Below are 23,358 nucleotides of genomic sequence, written 5' to 3' on the forward strand. Positions count from 1 at the left end.
ACGCATGCGTGCAGCTCCTCCAGAAGGCACACGCAGCACTGTGGGCATGCACATGCCTCTGTGCCAACCTCTTCCCTGTGGCCTGTGTTTTGTTTTACTCATCTCTTATGTGGCTTATCTTAGTGTTAGGCAAGAGATGTTGGATTCAGGACCTTTTGGTAGAGGACATCTCCTGGGAAAGCACATGGCTCCACAGTGTCCCCACAGGACATCAGGCAACTGAGCATGGCAGGCTTGGGATTGCTCCTGCCTTTCAGTGTAAGTTTCTCTTCCATCCAGCAACACATGTGTGCATTCACCCTTCCTTCTCTTGTCCCCTCACGGACCACATGCCTTCTCCTCCCACCTGGGACCTACTCTTTTTTGCTGTACTGCAGGTGAACCGTATCACTTTGTGGATGAAGGGGCAGTAGGGTGGGTCCTGCCACCAGTCCCATACAGTCACAGGGCAAAGGCACCCAGATACCCGGAGAAATCCAGCCTCCCGTATTGCTGTAGCAGAGCGCAGAGGATAGTCAGCAAGCTCATGACTGCGAATCAGGACCTTAATTAAGGATGTGCAGCGGTAGAGGACATTGTTCTTTCACTGCTTGCTTTCTGCAGAGTAAGTGCCGGCCATCACAAAGCTGTACGTAGCGCTTGTTTGGTGCCATGCAAAGGCAGGGTAGGAATAAGTGTGTTTCGGGCATGGTAAGCTATTGCTATACAACAGTGCTTTGCATGGCACTGCACGCGCTACCTGGGTACAGAGGTGCTGTTAGCACTGGAAGAGCACCTGGGGATGGGCTTATCATGTTGAATGTGAACTCAGACTTAGGATGCTTGAAACATAAAGCTGAACTCCGGAGTTGTTTGGGATCTCTGCACAAACAGGAACTAAATTGTGGATGGTTACAGTGTGCCTTAGCCAGAATCTCAGAAGAGCTGAATGTGGGTGGGCTTCTCTATTAATGCCAGGATTAATACGGTGCGGACTTTAATTTAGATTCCAGGAATGGATTTCAAGAATCTATCTTTGCACAGCCAGGATGGCGATTTGAGGCAAAAGTAAAATTGATTTTGGTGTAAAAGGGCTGTAAAGGAAGACGGGAGTAAATATGAAGCAAAATAATCTAAAATTGATTAGAAAGGAGCCATTACCCAGCAGGCAGTAAACCACTGAAGATAAGCCATGGAATAACCATGAAAAGAAAATGAGAATGCTCTGGTATATACAAATAAGAATCGGAACGCTGCACTCCTGCAATGGTATCTTTTGCTTCACTCCATGGGTCACTCTTTTGTGGTTTAAGACTATAAATTGCTGTGAAAGACTAGAGATGCACCCTATAACTTGGAAAAAAAACCTCTGGATCAGGATTGGCAATGATCAGAAGGATTTATACAAAAGTTCACCCTAGAAAGGCAGCAGTGGAGACACATTCTGGGAGCTGACTGCAAGCAGGATTTATGTGTGAAATGACATCAGAGGTACCAAACTGAAGGAAAAAAGATGTATTTTGTATTTGATGCCAGCATGGAAAAGGAAAATCTGGCTGTATATTTGCAACATCTGGAACATGAAACTGTGGCAGTGGTTTTAAGCACATAGATGGAACTCAGTGAATATATCAGTTTGGAGATTGTAGAGAGATTCACAGTGAGGGACTGTATCGCAGACCTCAAATTACTGTATAAATTTTGACTACATTTTTACAACCATACAGTGGACTTTGAACTTTTAGAGATGTGTTCTAGGCATTTCTAGTTCTAGTTCTCTGCTCAGCCCAGATTTGATACTCTATGTAAGGCACATCTAACCTGTTAATGAGAAAATAAAATTATTCATTACACTTTGTCCTTGGGAATTTATAGTGGTTGTATTACCAAATATACCTGTGAACTCCTTAGACTTATGGATTTGTTCCAAGACAGTGAAATAATTAAGGTCTCACCAAGCTATATATAAGACTTAATTAAATATAAGAGTAAGAGCCTAACTGCTAGTTTAACCATTCAACTTGATAACATTTCAGGTTTAGAATATCATGTGCAATCTTAAATACCATTCACAAAATTCTTGATGGGATGTGCTTTCAGGATAGTGCTCATAACAACCAGGACACTAAGTTTAACCTTGCACCCAGCTGGAATAATATCTATATTTCAAATAACTACATTGTCAACAATTGCATAGGTAAATTATATATCAGACCTGCAATGCCATACAGAATTTTTTTTTGAGATAAAAGTTTGGGAAAAGCAACGCTTGATGTACTGCCTCCCTGCCCCAAAGGGTGGGTCCAGCTCAGTGTTAGTTTGAACCCTGACTGGTCAGACAGTGGCCCAAGAGGCAGGAACTACAAGTCAAGGTTTTTTACAAGCATCTTAACAGACTTTCCTGTAACACTGTGGTGTGGTTCCTTAGGTGTTGTAAGTAGTCCACATGAGAGTATGTGAGACATGTGAACCTGTGACATCAGTCTCAAGAAAAGTGCGTTCTCCGTCAGCACAAGTCAAGGACCAAACATCTCACTGGTGACTTCCATAGCATCCACGCTGTGGCTTCATAGAAATGTGCCACAGGTGGCTGCCACATGTCTGATTACGTTAAGCAATGAGTATTTGAATGTGCAATTACAAACCTATATACATAGCTGTTGTTTCTCTCAAAAAAAAAAGCAATCTCTCAGCTGGATCCAGCCCTTGCACCTCCCCTGTCCTGCATGTTCCCATGGTGGTCGTCTTTAGTCCATGGAGACATAATAAGTCTCTGAGGGGACGAGCTTTTCCCTACATAAAGTAACATGCTGCAGGGGGTCTGACTGAAGTAAAGGATGGCGTTACAAGCAACTGGTGATGTGGGATGGAGAAGCAGTGCTTCTGTCTTTTGGGATTTTTTTTTTTTTTTTTTTTGAGAGGGAGAGACCTTAGGTTTTCCTTCAGTCCTCTGTGTCTGAAATCCTGTGATTTTACACAAGAATCTCAGCCTTCAGAAAAGGGAAAAATATGTTTTTATCCAACATAGATACATATAGAGGGGCTGAGGAGGGAGTTTCGAAGTGCCTTAATTTCCTGACAGTGCCGAGAACAAAGAGACTAAAACGTGAAGAAGATAATATTGCCTCTTTCAGAGGAGCAGTGAGAGCAGGTCTAAGCAAGTTGGGCACAGAAATATACATTTGCCCTGGTCTTACACTCTTTGTTATATATTTAGTTTATTATAGCTGCTGGAAACAAAGAGCCAATATTAGGTTAGAAAACATAACTTATATAAGATAAAGGAACCCAGAAATACAGCGCACATAAATATGAGAAAAGGGAATTACTTGCTCTCAGAAATGTGGAATAAATTTGCAGAGGCACAGTAAAAGATGAGAGATTATAAAAAGGCATTAGGGCTGTCACTGTAAAGGAGACACGGAATTATACAGCAAGCTCACATTACCAATTCAAACTGGAGTTTGCTCTAAAGAATGGCCTGGTCTTTAGAGGTGACAGAACAGCAGTGCAAAGTGCACTGAAATCTGATATTCTTTGGAGAATTCAGCAGGCTTATGCGGGTATAGAAAAATGTAAATGGCAAGCATAAACTATGTACATGCAGCAGCTCCATAAAAATCCAGAGATAAAGAAAATTGTAAAAATGAGCTATTTGTTCAAAATATCAGCCTAGAAAAGAATAGAACTCATGCTGATATATCAGGACATATTACAGCCACGGCATGAAGTAAGTGTAGATATATTTATACTTTGCTTTTACGGCAGCGACTCCATTGCAGCGTTGGATCATTATCTGCATTTCCCTGTGGCTGTGCTATAGGGAATCTAGCAGTAGAGCATCTCATAACACCCATCGTATCTGCATTTGCCAGGCAGAGAACCACAGAAGGGGGCTGAGTAGTGAGCTGTGGTTCAAGGGACAGGATCTTCAACCATTTTCAAGGGCTGACAGGGCAGAATCCACCATGTAACATCTAGTCCCACAAACCCTGTATTGAAATCTGATAACTTCAGATTTCTTTAAAAATCTACCAGATCTAAAAGAGATTCTTCTGCTGCTCGAGCTTGAGAGATTGCTTTTAAAATACAGTTTATCTCCCTTTATTTTAAGAGGTGGTTGAGAACCAGAACTTACTAGTACAGGGCTACTCTGGGTGCTTATAAATATGGATGAAGAAATGCAAAAGTCATACTATTTCACGGGGAACTACTTCATGGGATACTAAAGCGTAAGGAGATGCAACCCGCGTACAAAACCAAGACTTCACGAACTCACAATGCTTTGCCTGACGAGGAGATTGTTTCTTTCTCCTTCAAAGTACAAATGCCTGAAGGAGCAGGTTTTGGGAGACAAGAAGAATATGGAGATGAAGCCTGGGGAAATAGCATCTGAAAAGACTCTACTGAGATCAGGCAGAGAACAGTAGGAGCTCCTTGAAAAGCATTTTGCATTCTGTTAGAGCAGCTAATGCCATTTTATTTTTTGTTCTTTGTAAGAACTGTAGCAGGGGGAAAAAAGGAAGAGGGAGATGTAACACGTGCTATTATTAAGAAGATCAGTCAGGACTGGCCTGAGAGAATCAAACTTGAGAGAAACTGGGGCAGAGGGGCCCGTTCTGATACATATACTTGCCTACACTTGAATTAACTTTCCCTACTGTAAACCCTACTTAAGGTCTGTCTGAAACAGCATTTTGAACCTGGATGGTTGGATGCTCTTGGTCTGATTTTTTGTTTGTTTGTTTTTTTGAAGCTGTGGTTCAAGGGTTTAAAGAGCAGCTAAAAGTAACTTTGCAAGTGTTTGCAAGTCTGTATTTTTCCACCTGTGTTAATGCCACTAACGTATCTCTAGCCACAGTGCTATGCTCTTTGTCTGGCACAAGCACTGTCTCACCAGAGCTCCTGCCCAACCAGGCAGAGGACAACAGCTCCCAAGTGTCTGTCCCAGCAGATGTGTGACCGACTATAAGCCCCATTTCTCCAGCAGGAGTGTCACCATGTTTCACCAAATGCCCCAGACCTTTGGGAGTCACCAGTTTAGGATCTCTGTGTACCCTCTGCTTCTCCTACTGCCTGTTGTGGGGAAAGCCCATGCCACATTGATCTCCCTTGCCCAGAAGAGGGTGGTGGTTGGCTAGCAAACCCTTCAGCCACCTCCAACTCCATCCCACTTCCATGGCCATCACCCATTTCACCCCCTCTGGCTCCTCTTTCCTTCCCTGGCCGTTCCCATCTCCAGGGCTCCCACCTCTCTGCTTATGCAGCCCAAAACTCTGACTCCGCTCTCCCAGGAAGACGAGGCACTGCTGGGGGGTGCTGAAGCAAGTGGATGTGGTGGGTAGACAAGATCTGGAAGGAGCAGGTAGGAGTTGAGTTGGGTTGTGTACAGCGCAAGTGTGTTGTCTTGGCAAAATAAAAGGGCCAATGTTTTGGATTCTGTGGCAAGGCATTATGGTACAGAAGTCTTAGTAAACAGTCTGCTTACCGTAACGCTGGGAATACATTTAAATTTAGCCCGATTTTGCTGTCTCATCTTTGACTATGACTGAATGATGGCTTTGTTTATAGCGCCTGTTTTCATGTACCAGTAGAGCAGTTCTTGCGGAGGTGATGTTCAGGCAAGAAAGGGTGAGTCTTTCTGGATGGAAGGGCAGAAGGAATTTGATGGGGATTCTCATTATCAGCAAATTGAATGCCAAGTGTGTATTGAACCTGATGAGACCTCAGCATTATCTCAGATCTTATTTCACTTTGAAGAACCTCTACAGAGGAAAGAAACCATTTGTACCAGACCGTACTTCGGGGAAATAAACTCAAAGAATGCCTTTGTTTGATAGTAGTGAGAGATTAACTCCATGGGCACTGTGTGTTACCAGAGCAATATGGGGATAAATGGTGTTTTCAGCCTGTTGGATGTGAAACTTCAGCAGAATATTCAACTCCCCCTTCTGTCTTTTCCTTAGCTTTGGAGTGGTTATGTTGCCATGCTGAGGGTACCCATTGTATCTCCATTGTTCGTAAGCTTTTTTAGGACAGCTGCACCTCACAGACATGAACGCTCCAAAAGGAAGAATCTCTTTTCCCTGTTCCCTACTGCCCTCTTCCACATAACTTTCTTCTGCAACACCTTTAGGAGACTTACAGCATGTAACCGTGTCTGTCATATTTCTCCTACAGCTTACTGACCACTGCTGGAGACAACATGCTTGACTAGATGGACCTTTGTGTTTAAGACTTGGACTCAAGCCTTTTCATCCTTATCTTAAAATTATAGAAGACAAAAATAGTTTTGCAGGTTACAATTATACACAAATATAAATCACAGGACTTTGAGTTTACTGCTCTTGTGACAACAGGTTGCCTTTCAGCACCATTGTTTCCCACTTGTGTGACTTCAGCCAGGTGTTCACTAGGAGAAACTGCTGCCTTGTTGGCTGCTGACACCTGTACAATCAGGGATTCATGGTCACCGAGCGATGGGATATGAATGCCTCACAGACTAGGCAGAGTTTTACTTTTCTATTACTTGTGAAAGTAATGAGACTCCCCAGCTACATGAATAGAAGTTAGGAAAAACAAGCTTGTTTATTTTAAGGTTATGGAAAAATAAACCTGACTTTCTCTGCATCCTCAAACCATCACTCCGGGAGCACAGTAAGGTCTGTGGGAGACTTTTTACTGTGTATTTCAGAATGTTTTAATGTTTTGGTTTTTTTGAAAGCTGCCTGCAAAGAAACTAGTTTCTTGTTGCTTCTTCCACGTACCTCTCAGTTTTCTGAAAATCTCTCAAGTAAAATACCTGTAATTACAAAGTCAGATCTTGTTTGCTTTGAAAGGCTGTGCCTAATGGGCAAACAAGTAATTAACATTTCCAGCCAACTGTAGCCAACTTTAGCCACAAACTTGTTCATGTCAGAGGGACCCAGAATAATTGACTCAACTTCAGTTTGCTTTGAAAAACTTAGACCGTTTTTTCAGAATATTGGAAAAAAAAAATTAAATTGGACTCACTGACTTGAGAACTGTTGATTCTAGTTTCATGTTTGAATTTTCAGAGTTACTTAAGGTATTCCTTTCTAATATATAGTGGGCTGGGCTTTTTCACCTCTTAACTAACAAAGAAGATTTTTTTAAGGACTTGAGTCCTTAACTGAAGGAATATGCTCTTGAGATGTGTGAGACTGACAAAGATCATAACCATCAAGGAAATGAGAAAATAGTGACCCTATTACTGCTGAGATTAAAAAGAAAATGGGGGTGAGAACTTGTATGGCGAGACTGTGGAATACAATCTGAGGAGACTGATCCAGACATTTTTGTACATTCATGAAGAAGTGAAGTAAGGCTTGTTAACCTTTTTCATCGATTCCAGTTTCCTTTACATTTAAATTGGAATGTGTGATGTTTCCTTTTTTTTTTCATTACTATATGGTGTAATACAGTTGCTGTTGCTATTAACCTTCAGGCATACAGAAAATCAGTGAAGGCTGATGTGTGATACACTTTTATCTGGAATTAATAGCCCTTGTCCTCAGTTTCAGAGAAAATATTTTAAGACTTGATTTGTAATAAAGGTAGCAGGAATGACAGGTCATGTGGCTCAGAAAAGCCATTTTCTGTTGTGTGATGGCGAACTCTACTTTTTTTGGCCATGGGTATTTCACAGTGCAGAGGAAGGAGTAAGAGAAAGTAGAGATAATTAAACCCCAACAAAAGCTTAATGTTCCATAAACGGCACGTGGAGAAAGCGCGTCATTAACTGCTCTTGAATCCCCAGTGAAGAAAATTTCTGCCTGGTGCAACCAGCTGTTACCTGTGCAGGAGATGGGACAGCAGAAGATCGATAAAGATGTCATGAAACCTGCTTTGTTGGGCTGCACTCCGGTGGGACCTGCAGTTATGTACCCCCGATGGGACTGCTGTCAGAAACAGTGCTGAAAAGATGTGGAGGCATTCTCTGCCCAAACGAGTGGCAAGATTTCTTTATTATGATGTGAGTTTGGTGAATCTTAACATTCATTCACAGATAGCAGCATCTGTGCGGAAAGAGGTGAGGTTTCATGGGGTTAGTGAGTGGGATGACTTGCATTTTCACAATTTCTGCTTTCATGTATGCCTGCAGTGTCACTCATGTCTTAAGGATGGCATCTGTGGAGGGAGGGACCCACTACACTGGGCTGCTAGAGACACAGCCGACAAAAAAAATGGTGCAACTGATGTAGTATGAAACCAGGTTTACAGGGCACACTGGGGCAACAAGCGAACAGTAAGAGGTAGGATCATCAGGTCCTTATTTTGAGTATAAAAATAGAGATTTTCTGAGTGGTGTTTAAACTATTCAAGGACATTTAGCTAATGCCCTGGTATGACTTTGAAAAATCCAGTTGACAGTTCCACTTAAGACGCAAGCCACTCAAGAACAGGATACTCACTGTGGTATGCTCTCAGGGGGCAAAAACAAGATGCCAGTGAAAGCCAAAAATGTAGACAGGGTGGAAGATTGCAGCAGAGGCCATAGGTGATAACTCGGCTTGGGCTCATAAATCACATGGCCAACTCTGATAATACCAATGCTCTTACTGTGGAACACTGATTAGCACAAAGTAATAAGTGACAATTTAGCGCTTTCACAATTTGCTTTTGACACAAACCGTTGTTGAAACAGATTTTTTTCCCATGTCATTTTGAGTTTGTTATCACAGCTGTGCTGCATGTGGCCTTTTGCAGCACTCTCTGTGATAAAAGGCAAAGATCTCGCTCTACCCATCCATGAGAAATGCCTCCCCTTCCCTCCTTTACCCTTCATTATTCGGACCTATGCTCTGGTAGCTGGACTTTTTTGCACAATTGGTTTGGTTTTCCCTACCAGTGGTACTAATTTTACTTGCCTGTCCTACAAGGGCAAGTAAAAAGCTGGAAGGAGTTGGGGTAGGGCTCAAAAAGAAAAAATGTGTGCTCTTTGCAAAGTCCTGCCCTCTGCAAAGGGAAGGCTGCAAAGTCTAGATTTGCTCAAGCTCCGTGTCTGTCTAACACCTTCAGAGTCAGCAACTGCATTGCTCAGGACAGACTTTGTATTTAGGAATAACCCTATTCTCTCTGCCTTTGGAAAAGTCGCTATCCACGGGTAGGAAGGGAAGATAGTGGGCCTCTTTTTGTTAAGGTGGAGATCAAAATTTTCTTCAGTGTTGCTGAGGGCAATTAGAAATAAGGAAATGGCCCAGTATTTATCAAGTTCCTGAATCATAAGTCCATTTCCTTGATATCACCTATTGGGCACGTTGTTGTTCTCTGCTTGTGAGACTAGTGTTTTTCTGTCTCCCAAGATCAGGAGACTTCTGCAGGAGTTGCCGAATCATCCATGGGCCACTGACTTCTCTGAATAAAGGAAAAAAAATTGTCTTCAGCTGCATGCATGGAAGGCTTGCTAAACACATTCCCATCATACTTCTTGAAAGCCCATAGAAAATATTTCAGTCGTTGCTAGAAACTCATTGCCATGTACCTCAGCCCCTTACTTACTGCTGTATCTCATTCAAAGGCATCAGCCATTCCTGCATTTCCTCCGGGGAAAAAAGTACCCAGCCAAGTGCCAGTGCATCAGGAGCACTTGCAGGATGTACACGAACAGGGAAATTTTGCCTGAGGTGGATGGATGCTCTCCTCTGGCCTAAGCTGTGCGCGTGTGTGCTCTGGCATGTATCAAGCTGTCCCCAAACAGCAAAAGATGCTGTGGTGACCCTCCTCTCACAAAACCTCTAGGCACAGTTAGCGGAGTGAAGCTTCCAAACGCCCACCTGAAGGAAAGCGTCCCTGAAGAAAAAAAATAACCGCCCTGTCACCAAGGGTTTGTGACAGAAAGCAGCTCTGGGCTTTAGCGTGGGTGCTTCCCCGCCTGCCAGGGCCTGCAGGCACGGCACAGCGCAGGAAACACGGGCGAGGAACGCTGAGAATTCAGGGGGCACGGCTCCCCGGGGCTGGCGTCTCGCTGCTGACTGCCGTGTGCGTGGGCAGGTGCGCGGCGTGACCTGAGCTCTCGTCCCCGGGGAGCCCCTCGTGCCCACCGGGACGCAAACCCACGCCGCGGGCCCTCTTCCATCCGCGCACAGCCACCTCCCTTCGCGGGCCGCGCCAGGCCATCCCGGCAGGACCCCCCGGCACGGAGGGCGACTGTGACCTCCCTGACCGACCCGGGCCCCGCAGCCCCCCATCCCCGGCCCCCAGGGGAGGGTCTCCGCTCTCCCGCCTCCCACCGAGAGGACCCTCCCCAGCCCCGGCGCAGAGAAGGGTTAACACCAGCGAGCGGGGCCGAGCGGAGCGGGCCGGGCCGCGCCGCCCCTCGCACAGCGGCCCCGCAGCGCCGCCGCCCGGCCCCGCCGCCGCCACCACCGCCGCCGCCGGCCCCCCCACGTCCCCTCGGCTCGGCCCCGCCGCCGCTGCTGCCCCCGCCCGGGCCTCAGCCTCAGCCCCAGCCCCAGCCCCGGCCCCGGCCCGCCGCGCACATGGCCCCGGTAAGTCCAGCGGGGGAAGGGCGGCTCCTCCGCACCGGCCGCAACAAAAGCGGAGCCCAGCGAAGTAACGGGCCGGGAGCGCGGGGACTGCCGAGCGGGAAACGGCGTGACATTGTCGAGGTGCCCGGGGAAGGCGGGCCGGGGGGAGCGGGACTGCGGCGCTCGGTCGGGGCCGGCCGCCGGGCAGGTGGCGGGGGGACCGCGCCCGGTAGCGTGCGGGTACGGGCGGTGGCTGCGAAGGTGAGCGACCCTCCGCGGCCTTCAGCCCCCGCACCCTCCCGGGGAGAGGGCGGCCGAAGGGTGGCCCCGGGCCCGCGGCGGGGGGCCGTTGCATCGTGGAGGGCCTGGGCAGAGCCGACTGATGAGGAAATCTCTGGCGTTCGTCTGTCCTGAGGCCAAGTCTGGCAACCCCACGCGTGTACCAGCCCACAGGACCCTCGGGCGGCGATGGCAAGGCAGGCTGCTGCTGGAACTGGCCTGGCGGTCGCCCCGCTGCTGGGGCTGTCGCTGCCCCCGGCAGCTGGAGGGGACACGAAGCCCTGGTGCCTCAGGCAGGGGTCCGGCAGCTTTGGGCTCTTTCTAGGGAGAAGGAGCTTGGGTGAGGCCAGGGCAGCCCGCGTTTTGTTAGGGGTCCCACCCAGTAAGGACGATGCCTTGGGCAGTCCTCCACGAAAGCAAGCAAGCACCCTTGTTCAAGGGCTTGCACATCTCTGGCGTGTGACCTGCCTTCAGCCTTGCGACAGATTATGCTTTCCAGGACTAGTGGAGAACCTGTGATTTTGAGATCTTCTTCTAAGGAACTCTTCTTCTAAGTATTTCCTTCAATGGATAGAGACAGAGCCTGTATTTCATGCAGCTGTGTTTGTGTCACTCATGCAGTGTAAAGGGAACAGACATCCCCGGTCTTGGTGTGGTGCTTGGTGTGGTGTGTCCCCAGGGAGAGCTGCCTTCGGCCCCTTTCTCCTCACAGCCCGTGGTGGAACAGGTTACAAGGAGGCCTGTGGGAGGAAAGGTGCACAGGGGATTCTCACTTTAACGGTGATCTCCTGAAAGCCAAAACCAACCACAGGAGTTTAGAGTAGATTTGAGGTGGCTCTAAACTATTTCTGAGTGGAGATTCAGAAAACTGGAGCTGGTTCCTGAAGAGTTCCCACTCTGCTTTTAGCAGCGAGTGCTGTCTCTGATGGCTTCACATGGTTTTACTTACAGGTGTGTCCAGTGTTTATAAAAGGAACAGCACTTCAGCCAAAGTTCCCATAAATCAGACTCTCTGATTTTCTGAGAGAGACAAGAGGAGCTTCTTAATATGAATAGTTTTGTAGCATCCTGTGCGTTTCATAGCATCCATGTCAGAAGTAGATGACAACCACGTGCAACCACCAGTACAAGGAGAACGCTAGACCAGCAGTTCCCTTGCAGGGTAAGGCTTTCCTGCATTTGGAGTGCACCCCTTGTGTATATATGTATGTATATGCACACACCTACTTCCAAAGAAGATTCTTCCCTCAGTGCTTCTGAGCAGAAACATCTATACTTGATGAAGAAAGGCCACTGTTTTCCCATCACATTCACTGAATGACACAACAAACCCCATGTCTCTGCCCAGGGCAGAGAGCTAGTCATGGCGGCACAACCCCAAGCAGGAAAAATGAATGATTTTTCCATCTTGCCTTGTTCAAGAACAGCCATCTCCCAGATTAAACAGTAGCGAGTGAACAGTTTTTGTGAGAGAGGATAGTATCTCTTCAATACAGTTATTTCCAAGAGGATAACATCTTTCTCTTTGAACCCGGAGAAATACTATTTCACATGCCTGGGTTCTCCTATGCAGTTGCAAAAGATGGCTTTTCCCCTTATTTCCCACATTGTTGGCCTGGGGAAGCACTGTTGACCTTGACGATGCCTCGGGCCTAGGAAGGAAGACTCCTCTTGTTTCCATCTTCCCATACATCCCCTCATGACTTGACACCATGTAGAAGAGCCACAATGGCTGATCCTTTGCTGCTGATCCTTTGCTGATCCTTTGCTGCTCAGTTCTTTCTTCCATGCCCTGTATCAGTGCTGGTTGCCCACTGGGGCATGCTTGCATTGTTCAGGGCCACCAGCAGCTTCACGGCAGCAGCCTGCAACTTTTCCTCCCCCACTGCCTTCCCCATGGTCAACAACCACTGAAGTGTCTGCAGTGAACTCTGCACGTGGGTATCTTGTAGCCTCAGGACGAGGTCCTGGATGTCACTGATGGGCAACTGTCCTTGCTGCTGGCCACTGGCTGTGACCTTAGTGGCATGTGGGTCAAGAGGTAAGGAGGTGGGGATCACAGCTACTTCCATGCTGGGGTTGGAGTGGGCTGGCTGGGCAGTTGTAGGAGACGTGGGAAAATGGGACTGGGGAGTGAAGATGCCAGACAATACAGCATTCATATCGCTGAAGGCTTGTGTGCTGCCCAGCTCAGCTTTGGTCTCTCCTGGGCACTCAGTCCTCTGTGGAGGAGAAAACACACCTCTGTAGAGGCAGTGGGCTTCAGGAGCAGGCACCTACCCACCCCCGTGTTCTGTGGGGTTCAAACTCACTGCCCAAACTCATCTTTCCTACTCCCTACAAAGATGAGCCCAAGGAAGGAAAGAAACCTTCTTCTCTTTGCCTTGTCAAGTCTCCCCCTAGTTCTCTTCTTGTGATGCCCAGTTGTCTTTCTCTTTACTTTCCTTCTCTTCTAACCTGCATGAATCACCATTTCTCCTGCAGTAACCTAGATTGTCTCAACTGGGTTGGGAATGAGAGCTGGAGATAAGGGTTGAGGTTGTCCTCAAAGGTTCGTTTTCTTCAAGAATACCTTCCGCAAAGTCTCCATTTTGGAAAGTGGTTGCAGGTGCCATCTGTGTAAGCTAGTCGGCTTGTTGTAAGTACCCCTGGAAGGTGGGCTGCCCGTGGCTCTCTTCTGTCTTCCCTGTCTTTTAGCCTCCTGTTTTCCCACTTCCTTATTTTCAGGGCTCTCCCTTTGGCCTGATCATTGCCCAGAGCACACTGTGGTCTTCAGAACATAGCTAAATAACTCACCTTAATGAAATACTTTTTCATAGTACAGCGATAAAAGGAAAAGGTGCAGAAGTTGGGGAAGAAAGGAATTCCTGGCAGTTCAGAGCATATGGGCCCTAGAAAGAGGCAAATAAAGACACAGTCTCACCAGGCCTCAGCAATAACCTCACTGTCAAATGACACCCCTCCCTGAAAACCCTCGTGCCGTTTGGGTGTCTCCCTGAACCTCACTGAGAAACTCCACCACTCCTAGGTCATCTCCATAACCTAAGGTGTGAGAGGAGGCTGGTCCTAGGAACACGTGGATGCAATCAAGCATGAGAGAGGATGCTCATGAGCAAATATCTTCTCCTCATCGGAGGATTGCTACCCACCCCTCTCCCCCACCAGGTCCTGAGTCTCTGTCCGTTCCCAGTGATCATGTCCAGTGCTGGCTGTACAGGACCCTTGGGAGTCGCAGTTGGCTTTACCCTCAGGGATGACTCCATGGTTTTCGTACTCGTCCAGTCTCCGGATCAGGGGGTTCTGGCAGCCACGCAGTGCACGAAGGAAGCAGGCAGTGCTGGCGCGGCGGGCAGTCTGGAGGGACATGAAGAACTGTTGATACTCCTGATCGGAGAGTGGTGTTCCCGGCTGCTGCACCTTCCCACCCTGAAGGCCAGCTGTGCAGCCCCAGCCCAAGAGCACTGGTGAAAAATAAAACACAGGGAGTCAGAGGGAGAAGGAGGTGCTAACCATGGCACACTCAGAAGAGCTGGAGTGCTGAACCCAGATCTCCGTTGCCTTCTCTGGGTGCAGGATCCAGCACATGAGAAACGGGCTCAAGGTGGGGGCGTCTAGACCTAGGGAAAAGCTGCTCCACCCATGTTGAAAGGAGTGAAGTATTTTGGGGACAGTACATGGCTGAGGGACCTTCCCCAAAGCTCTGGAGATTCAAATCTTGAACTGGGAGAAATGTCTTGGAAGTCATGGCTGAAACTGGGAATGTAGTTCTGCTGTCGGGGCTGGAGCAAGGAGACTGTTTCCTTTCAAGAATTTAGCCTCTGCAAATATTCTTCCTCTAAGTGGGTCCAGACCCCTTGAGTTAATGGAGCATGCCCCAGTGGAGGTGGATGCCCTTACGTGGTCCGAGCATTCAGCGAACCCTTATGCAAAACTTAAAGCCAGTTCTTCCCTGTAAAGAACATTATGAAAGCTTGTGAAAGCAAACCTTTGGATGTTAGATGTGCCCAAATAAAAGAGTCATGTGCAATCTTAATTTAATCTCCTCTTGCATACATTTTTTGTACATTCTTTAAGTACGCAGCAACCTACTCTTCTTTCCTAAAGACTTAGCAGCTCTTTCAGTGTAGAGACCAGACCTGCTCTGGCAGGGAATTGGTTTCCCAGGTTAGGCACCTTACTATATTCAGGACATCTGCCTCATTTCCCACAGCTTGGAAGGTGTATGGAAGAATGAGTCAGGAAGATGCTGGAAGGGCAAGGGTAGTTTTGTGCATACTCTTCCAAGAAGTAGGTTTTATTTCTGGCTACACCACAGAGGCTCCTGTGTGACGCTAGGCAAGTACCAGGTTTCTTAGCGTGTTATTAACGGTATTTTCCTTACCTTGTGGCTTGCTGTTTATAGGAAGGCTGAGCCCTCTTGCAGTTTCGGAGTCTGCATGTGGTGTATTTTGAATGGCAAGTAAATGCTATATTAGCATATCTGCTCTGAGAAGCCGGGGCTGAGATAATCTCAAACTGAGATTCTAAAAGTAGTGGATGTTTTTGACTTTAATCCCTCTCTGCCCTTATTTTGCCATTTGCAAAATCACTATACAACAATTAATAGCTGTGCAGCTCTAAAACATAGAGTATGTAAAAAGTTAATGAGGGAATGAGTCATTCTGTCTATAGCAGAGTTCAAATGGGATCACTAAATAAATCAGAGAGCCAAACACTGAACAATAAGGGTGACAAAACATGCTGAATAACTGCTCATTAGACAGGCAGCGTGCTTCCAGGGACTAAAGAAGCCAAAACCTACGTGAAAACAGTGAAGCCAGGTAATTACAGAGTTGGACGACTACGTCCATGCACAAGGGGAACAAATCTAAGGCTGCAAAATGACTGTGATTCAGGCATATGCCAAGTTTGACTTTGCAACCTCTGAAACAGTCTCCTAACCTATGATGTTTTTCTTTTGTTTTGTTTTGGTAAAAACAAACTCAAAAACTTCCTCATGGCCTGTATCTTATTAACATCTATGGCATCTTGGCCTGGGTGTCTGTAGATGCAGCAGGATCAGACTAAAGCATTTAACAGGGGGGGTTACTGAGCACTCGGTGAGGCAGTAGGAGAGGAGAGCACCACGCTTTGCCAGGTGACTGTGTGGGCAGAAAGCAGGGGAACGAGGAGACTGGGGGATACAGGACCCCTCCAAGGTCTGGAGCAGCCTGGCCTTTCTATCCATTTCGTCAAGCTATATCGCTTTCTGTTTGTCTTTAACCAAGGTTCTCTCTCAGACCTCTTTCTCCTGCCTCCCCTGTTGCTTCACCTGGCCAGCTCTTCCCTTCTGGCCTTGTGGGTCCAGTCTAGATCTCCGCCTTTGCGCTCGTGTCTTGTTTACGTGCCCAGCTGTCCCCATCATCGCATCTCCAGCCTCTACCTCTGCTCCAGCCTCTGCCTACTGTATCCACTCCAAGTCCTCCTCCCCAGCTCCTAGGTCACTCTCCAGTCCTCCATGATGACTCACCAGTTCCAATGGGTGAAGACCAGCAAAATTTTGGGCACCTGAGAACTTTGCACCTGCAGTATTTGAGGGTGCTCCCATCTCTTCATCTCACCTCCAAATTACGAAAGCTGAGGAGTGATGGGGAAGGGTAAAGAGCAGCCGGGTCAGCCACCTTTCCTCACAACCTGTCTTGAAAGAGAGATGTTTCATACTCACCAGACAAAACCAGACAAGCCCAGATGGCTGACATCACACTGTGAGCAGTGCCTGTAACAGCCTGGGACCCCCTGCACTGCTGGAGGTGTCACCTCTGCTGCTTTGCTCGCCTACTTGTGCCCTCCTCCTGCCCGGCCAGGTTCACCCAGGAGAATTGGGAGAGGCAGCGTGGCTCGTGGCGTCACAGACAGCTGTTCCATCTGTTACTCCCTCTGCTACTCTCACTTCCTCCCGCCCACACCTCTGTCTACCACCGGGTCCAAACTCAAGAGAAAGCCCCCACGGAGGATGTTTAGTTTCCCAGGGTTGAAGTCCACTGCAGCTTTCTGTTCTCTGTGCCTCTCCTGCCTCCCTGAGGCTTGTGGTCTCAGTGGTAGCTCGCCCACCCCCAGCCAGCCACGTCCTTCGTGGAGCAGCCCCTTTCGGGCCTCTGTCCGTCCGTCATCACAAGGGCTCGGTGCAGCCCATCACCTCCCCGTGCCACAGGTCACCTTTCTTGTTCCGCATTCAGCCTCGTAAGGACTGGGTTACATCATCAGCCGGGATGCTGCTAGGGGACTCAGCTTTGTCCAAACATGGCTGCTCTGGAGACTGGCTTAGAATCATAGAATCATAGAATAGTTTGGATTGGAAGGGACCTTTTAAAGGCCATCTAGTCCAACCCCCCTGCAAGGAACAGGGACATCTCCAACCAGATCAGGTTGCTCAGAGCCCCGTCCAACCTGGCCTTGAATGTTTCCAGGGATGGGGCATCCACCACCTCTCTGCACAACCTGTGCCAGTGTTCCACCACCCTCAGTGTAAAAACCTTTTTCCTGATGTCTAAACTCTTTTCCTAATGTCTAACCTTGTCCCCATCTGGTGCTTGGTAGTGTTTTGGGTTTCCCATCTTGTTCAGGGATGGATGTTTACTACCCATTGCACAATGTGCTTTTCTGCCATATCCCGCAACCCGCCTGGCTCTGTACATCAGCTGTCTCCTGCATCCGTTTTCTGCCTTCTGTAGGTGCTCACCCACCATTTTAGGGTGCGTGTTGACCCTGTGCTCACAACAGCTCTCAAACGACAGCAGGAAGGGACTGAACCAGAAAAACATTTCTCTCTTCCTAAAATCAGAAGGATGGTTCAGCAGGGCCAGGCTGCAGAGCGGCACTGCCTCATAGGTGGATGCGGGTTGTACGGGGAGGGAGACCTCAGCTTCCCTGCCTCTTACCTGGCATAAGAGCCTGCAGCTGCTACCTCTGCCGGGAGGAGTGGAAATTTGGGGTGGTGCCCACCAAATCCACTGTGGAGGAGGCACTGGGGAGCAGGAAGGACGTGACTCCAGGCTGAGGCATAGCCAACAAAATGTCAGGTCTCTGTTTTATCAGGAGCCTTCTTTTATCGCGGTGGCATTATTGCAGGTGGGGAAGTCTTCCCTCTGTCCTCAGGGGGGGTCTGGCAACTGACATCTATTGCAGTACACTCCTCTGGTACACCACTGACCAGCCAGTTCAGTTTCTTTCTACTTTTGAAAGGAAAAGATGCTGGTTTACATTTCCTTTTCTTAGAAACACCCAGTCATGAGTAATTTTACACTTGTTCCTAGCGGCACAGTGGGAGTCCATGTGACCAAAATGGTGCAATGCCATTGCAGAGCCGGCATTCACGTGTGCAGTTTTTAAGCATTTTCTTTCTGTAACCTGCACATTTCTAGGACGTCGCTGAGCTCTCAGCATCTTAAAATTCCTCTGTACAAATACCACTGCACAAATACAGTGCTAAAGCTAAATGGGTGACCTAATTTTCTATCCCACAAACCCCACTCCCGCGCAGCGTACTTCTGCTCTGAGAAGAGATCCTTGAGAAGTGGGATTGTGTGTTGGCTGCCTAAATCATCTCAGTGTTCATGCATAAACAGGTGTGCGTGACTGTTTTTTTCTACTCACTGCCAGCCCTGTAAACTCCGTCTGGAACAAGGCAGCCAAATCGCCATTTTTCTGGAGCGCAGGACAGGAAATTCTGCCTTCGGACTGCTTCTGTCGATAATGTGTGAACAGACCAAAATCTCTTCTCTTGCCCAGACCTGTGCGTGCCTGGCTGAGCCACTGAGAGCAACCAAGCAAAATACTCCTTCGGTAAAGGCAATAAATGGGACTCCAGACAGACGCAGAAAACAGCCCAGTTGTGAAGACGGCATTTTTCCTCCGCCTGCAGAACAGAACTGCATTAACTACATTGTGTTCTCATTTAGTTCACGGGGAAGAAAGGTGATGGAGAGAAAATGGTTTGAGAAATTGATATATTTTTATACAAAACTCAGCAGGAGGCATTTTTGGTCTGGAAGTGCAGCAGGAGGAACATCCAGACACTTGTGAGACGGCAGCAAGCTGGCAGGCAGCTCTCCGCAGCACGCGTAGTTGACTCGGTCTTTGCTACGTGAGCTGGCCCTGATTATTGGACCCGAATGGTGGTGTCACAGTGTGCGTGGCAAAACAGGCGGTGACCCCGACTCATGTTTCTCGGTGTCATTTTCCTCTGGTTGCTTTTGTCTCTTAAATACTTATTCTCCTGTAATCTCGCTCAACAGCACCGCTACTATGGCGAGTATTTATTACATCTGTTTTCTTTCCTCTGATCAGGATCTGCAGTCCCTGACTTGGCTTTAACCTCCTGGATGGAGTGACGGGAAACAGCTTTGTGGCCAGAAGCAGCTGAAGACTGAGACGGTAGAGAGATTGCTCACAAGGTGAGAAATTGAATAGATCATGTCTGGGAAGGGAAAAAGAGAGCCAAATGCTGAAAATTTGGTGTGCTGCACGCTCTGCGCTCATCCTGTCTGTTCTGCTCCCATGCTATATGGATCCTGCTTTCAGGAAGATTCTTAGGCAGGGTACAACAGGGATTCCTGGGGAATCTAATACCCTGTCAAAAAGAGCCTATCCAAAATGAAATAAAATCTTGTGTATTTTTCAGCAAAGACTATACTCAGAATGTTGGAAGGCATAATGAACCAAAGTGTGGCCTCTTCTTCCTTTCTTGGTGACCGTATTTTTAATGTTTTATTGGTCATTTTGCTGCCTTGGGGTGCATGTCTTGGGCCAGTGCTGTACCTCTATTTCTACTACAAATGTTTCTCAGCCCTGAGTGCTGTAAACAAAACTTTGGAAATCTGCATAACCAGTGTGCTCTTGTCTTCCAAAATCAGCAGATCACTTGCAACAAAACCTGAGGGGTTTATCCTGCTGCATTCATCTCATATTTGGACCTCCCACACGTAAGAGGATGTTGTTAACTCCATAAGCAGTGCCATCCAGCTAATCGGCTTACCTCACATGCCAGGATCCATTTCTGAGGTGTGTTCTCCATATGAGTATAAGTAATAAAAAAACAGGAGCCTCTAAATGTTTCAGTCTAAATGTTAATTTCCATGCTTGATTAATAAAAGTTTATCGTTCCACTTACTTGCCTATCTGTTCTATAAACAAAATTAGATACAATTTGCTGCAGAATATGTAGGGCTTTGTTTTTAAGGAAAAGGGCTGTGACTGGAAAGAAGAAAGAAAAAAGTATACTTGGCACAGTGGATATTCCTGTGGTGTTGGCTGCTTTCTTCCTTGATTAAGCATGGGAATGCTGGACGAAGAGCAGTGATTCATAGGCAATGGGAGAAGCAGCTATGGTGGGGATTGTTGAGGAGAGCACTGATGATGTTCTTCTAACCTCCCTAGACATGGGAACTTTGAGGACAAGCAAGAGACAGGTTTTGTCCTTTAGGGCTGTAACTTTATGACAGAGAACCCTCTTTGCAATCAATGGCACGGTGGCCGCCCTTCCTTGGGTCACACACCCTTCCTGTGCTCCTCAGCCTCCATGCCCTCACTCTGCCCACAGAAGATACGGAGGGGCTGGCTCCTGCGCTGTTAGTTAATGGTGGCCGACGTGCAGCAGGTCTCTGCAATTGCCCTGTTCGGACTTCTTCCTCAGAGAAGTGGCGAGGGCGGGGGCAGGTATTCATTGCTAGTTCCTCTGTTCACTCCAGCAGGTGACAGGACCATGGGTGACACACAGAAGGGGAAGCTTCATCAGGAAAGTCCTGTGAGAGCTGAACTGCATCTGTTCCCCTCCAGAAAGCTCACAGGAGATACCCTCCAGGACGCCTATCAAAGACAGGACCACAAGCAGGAGCTGGAGACAGAAAGTGAGGTGGAGACGTCTCTTGGAAAGAGACAGGGAATGGTGACTCCCTTAACTTCCTGTGGGATGGAAGTTTGGGAGTGCGAGGACAGTGGTGGAGCCCACATCGGCAAGGTTATCCTTGCTGGAGATAACCCAGGCCCAGCTGTGTGTGGAAACAGTGCCATTTGGATTCAGCAGGTGGGAGAGAAAACCTACGAGTGTCCCGAGTGTGGGAAGAGCTTCAGCCGGAGCTCATACCTGAGCCAGCACCAGAGGATCCACCTGGCAGAGAAACCCTTCGGCTGCTCCGAATGTGGGAAGAATTTCACTCGCAACTCAGACCTGATCAAACACCAGCGGATCCACACTGGTGAGAAGCCCTACCAGTGCAACAAGTGTGAGAAGACCTTTAGCCAGAGGTCCAACGTGATCAGGCACCAGCGGACCCACACGGGAGAGAGACACTACCAGTGCAATGAGTGTGGGAAGAGCTTCAGCCAGAACTCGCATCTCATCGTCCACCAGCGAAGCCACAAGGGTGAGAAACCCTTTAGTTGCCCCCGGTGCGAGAAAAGCTTCAGCGACCGCTCCTCCCTGATCATACACCGGAGAGTCCACACTGGAGAGAAGCCCCACAAGTGCCAGGAGTGCGGGAAGCATTTCCGGGACAGCTCGGCCATCATTCGGCATCAGAGGATCCACACGGGAGAGAAACCCTATGAGTGCACTGAGTGTGGGAAAACCTTCCGGCAGAGCTCCTCGCTGGTGACGCACATGCGAACACACACAGGTGAGAAGCCCTACAAGTGCCCCGTGTGCGGGAAGGGCTTTAGCCAGAGCTCGGCGCTCACCACTCATCGCCGGATCCACGGGGGGAAGGCCTTGCCTGTGTACCACGGCAGCCTCCTGCCCAACCTTTACCAGTGCGCCGAGTGCGGCCGGAGGTGCAGCGACCGCTCCACTCTTGCCAAGCACCAGACCACGCACGCTGAGGAACGGCCCTACATCTGCGTGGAGTGTGGGGACAGCTTCCGTCGGAGCTCGGCTCTCAACGTGCACCTGAGGATTCACCGCGGGGAGAGACCCTACAAGTGCGAGGAGTGCGGAAAAACGTTCAGGCACAGCTCAGCCCTTGGTGCCCACCTGAGGATCCACGCAGGAGCCAAGCCCTATGAGTGTGGTGAGTGTGGGAAAAGCTTCCGGAAAAGCTCGACACTTAAAGTGCATTTGAAAACCCATGTGGCCAAGAAACCTTATAAATGTGTGGTGGGTAGGAGAATGCTCACTTCCCGCTCGCTTTTGCCATAGGGCTGGAGTAGGTGTTTGGAGCAGGAAATAACAGCAGTTTTGGGGGGCACGTGAAGAAGGTGGGTGATGAGAATCACAGTGGGAAGAGATTGACTGGAGACATGGTAACTCTGGTGTCAGGGCTGGATGCTTAACCCCAGTGGCACAAAAACCATTAGAAGGTCTGGAAACAGGGAGTTAGTCCTAAGAGCTGAGTGCTGGTGCTTTAGGAAGAGTGCTGGGAGCTTAAGGAACAGGCACCAGCTTCTGGGTAAACCAGGGACTGAGAGTATGCAGTAGAATAAGAACTGGGAGAATCAGGCTTGTAAAATAACTTTTCAACGAAAGCAAAAATCAAAATAAAAGGTTCCAGGTTAGTTCTGACTCAAAACTTTGGCTTGTTAGACACCATAGCAGCCTTAGGTATTATTTTTTGTTATCTTCCGTTAAGTTTACCCAGTGTTTGACAAGGTACTTCCAAACCTTTGACTTTGGAGCTGAACTTCAATCTATTTGTCTTTTCTTCCTCTTTTCTAAATCTTACATGAGACAATGAATTCCTAGCTCCACATGCAAAGCCTGGTTGACACAATAGCTGAGTAATGCAAAACTATTGTGGCTGTTCCCAGAAAACATGGATGTGCAAGCATTTCCAGTGGGAACGCCGCCCATTACTTGTCTGTGGCAGCTCCTCCCGAATTTGTCCTTGCTGGTTTGAAACACCTTCCAACTTGGGACATCAACAAAACATGGGCAAAATTGTGGCCTTAACTTATTTAACCAAAAAAAGTATTCACCCCTTGGATGTCCTAGTCTGAACCAGGACATGGTGAGTTCCTACTGGTAGTCCAGAGACTGGCAATTTTGTAGTCCTTTTTATGATGAGTTCTTTAGCTCATGGTTAGTATTAACATCTAAAGCTCAGCGTTAACAGTTAGGAATTACTGTGTTTGCATTTATTACTGTGCTAATGACTGTATATTACATAAACCTCCTCTGTATTGCTGTGTTTTATCATTAGCTATGTGTTTCCATCCTAAATAAACCCTTTTTCTCTCCGTATACTTCGGTTTTCTGTCCCGGAGTGGGATGGGAGTGAAACTGTAAACGTGGGGAGGGGTGAGGGGGTCAGCCCCACGCCGAGTTGACGTGGTGGGGAGATCGTGAAGGGCGATTTGACCAGAAAGGGGAGGATGGGGCCTTCCCAAAGCCCGAGGCAGGCACCCACCGCAGGGCTGGAGACACCCGCGCCCGGCCCTGCGGCTCCGGCGCTTCACTGGCAGCGGCTGAAGAGCGGAAAATGGCTGGGGAGAGGCACAGGCGCGCTGTCGGAGGCGGCGCAGCCATACCTGGAGCCAACGGCGGTTTAAGGAACCGGGACTGCGGGCTGGGAGGACGGAGCAACCCCGGTTTGTCCGGGTGTCACCGCAGCAGGAGCCACGGCCCGGCGAAAGGCCGGGG

The 23,358-nt window shown here is 48.3% G+C and overlaps 2 protein-coding genes across 4 annotated transcripts; one reads left to right on the forward strand and one right to left on the reverse strand.

Moving 5' to 3' along the window:
* The first annotated feature begins 10,367 nt into the window (after window positions 1–10,367).
* Window positions 10,368–22,959, forward strand: LOC104475652 (uncharacterized). Of its 3 annotated transcripts, none has more exons than XM_086755186.1 (4): window positions 10,368–10,490; window positions 19,074–19,180; window positions 19,640–19,787; window positions 20,474–22,959. In XM_086755186.1, exon 4 carries the CDS (start codon window positions 20,488–20,490, stop codon window positions 21,916–21,918), a length of 1,431 nt encoding a protein of 476 aa, XP_086611312.1. In that variant the 5' UTR covers window positions 10,368–10,490; window positions 19,074–19,180; window positions 19,640–19,787; window positions 20,474–20,487; the 3' UTR covers window positions 21,919–22,959. The 3 variants fall into 3 exon arrangements, with proteins under 3 accessions (XP_086611312.1, XP_086611313.1, XP_086611314.1); XM_086755187.1 differs by having other exon boundaries at window positions 20,477–22,959; XM_086755188.1 differs by having other exon boundaries at window positions 19,643–19,787.
* LOC147602136 (uncharacterized) lies at window positions 12,521–16,486 on the reverse strand. Its single transcript, XM_086746945.1, has 4 exons — window positions 16,453–16,486; window positions 13,994–14,209; window positions 13,545–13,639; window positions 12,521–12,970 (listed from the first exon to the last, which is right to left on the reverse strand). The coding sequence occupies exons 1-4, from the start codon at window positions 16,484–16,486 to the stop codon at window positions 12,521–12,523; spliced, it is 795 nt and encodes a 264-aa protein (XP_086603071.1).
* Window positions 22,960–23,358: the final 399 nt, after the last annotated feature.

The sequence above is a fragment of the Chlamydotis macqueenii genome, chromosome 1 (genome assembly GCF_036417535.1).
Source record: "Chlamydotis macqueenii isolate bChlMac1 chromosome 1, bChlMac1.mat, whole genome shotgun sequence".
Classification (NCBI taxonomy): domain Eukaryota; kingdom Metazoa; phylum Chordata; class Aves; order Otidiformes; family Otididae; genus Chlamydotis; species Chlamydotis macqueenii.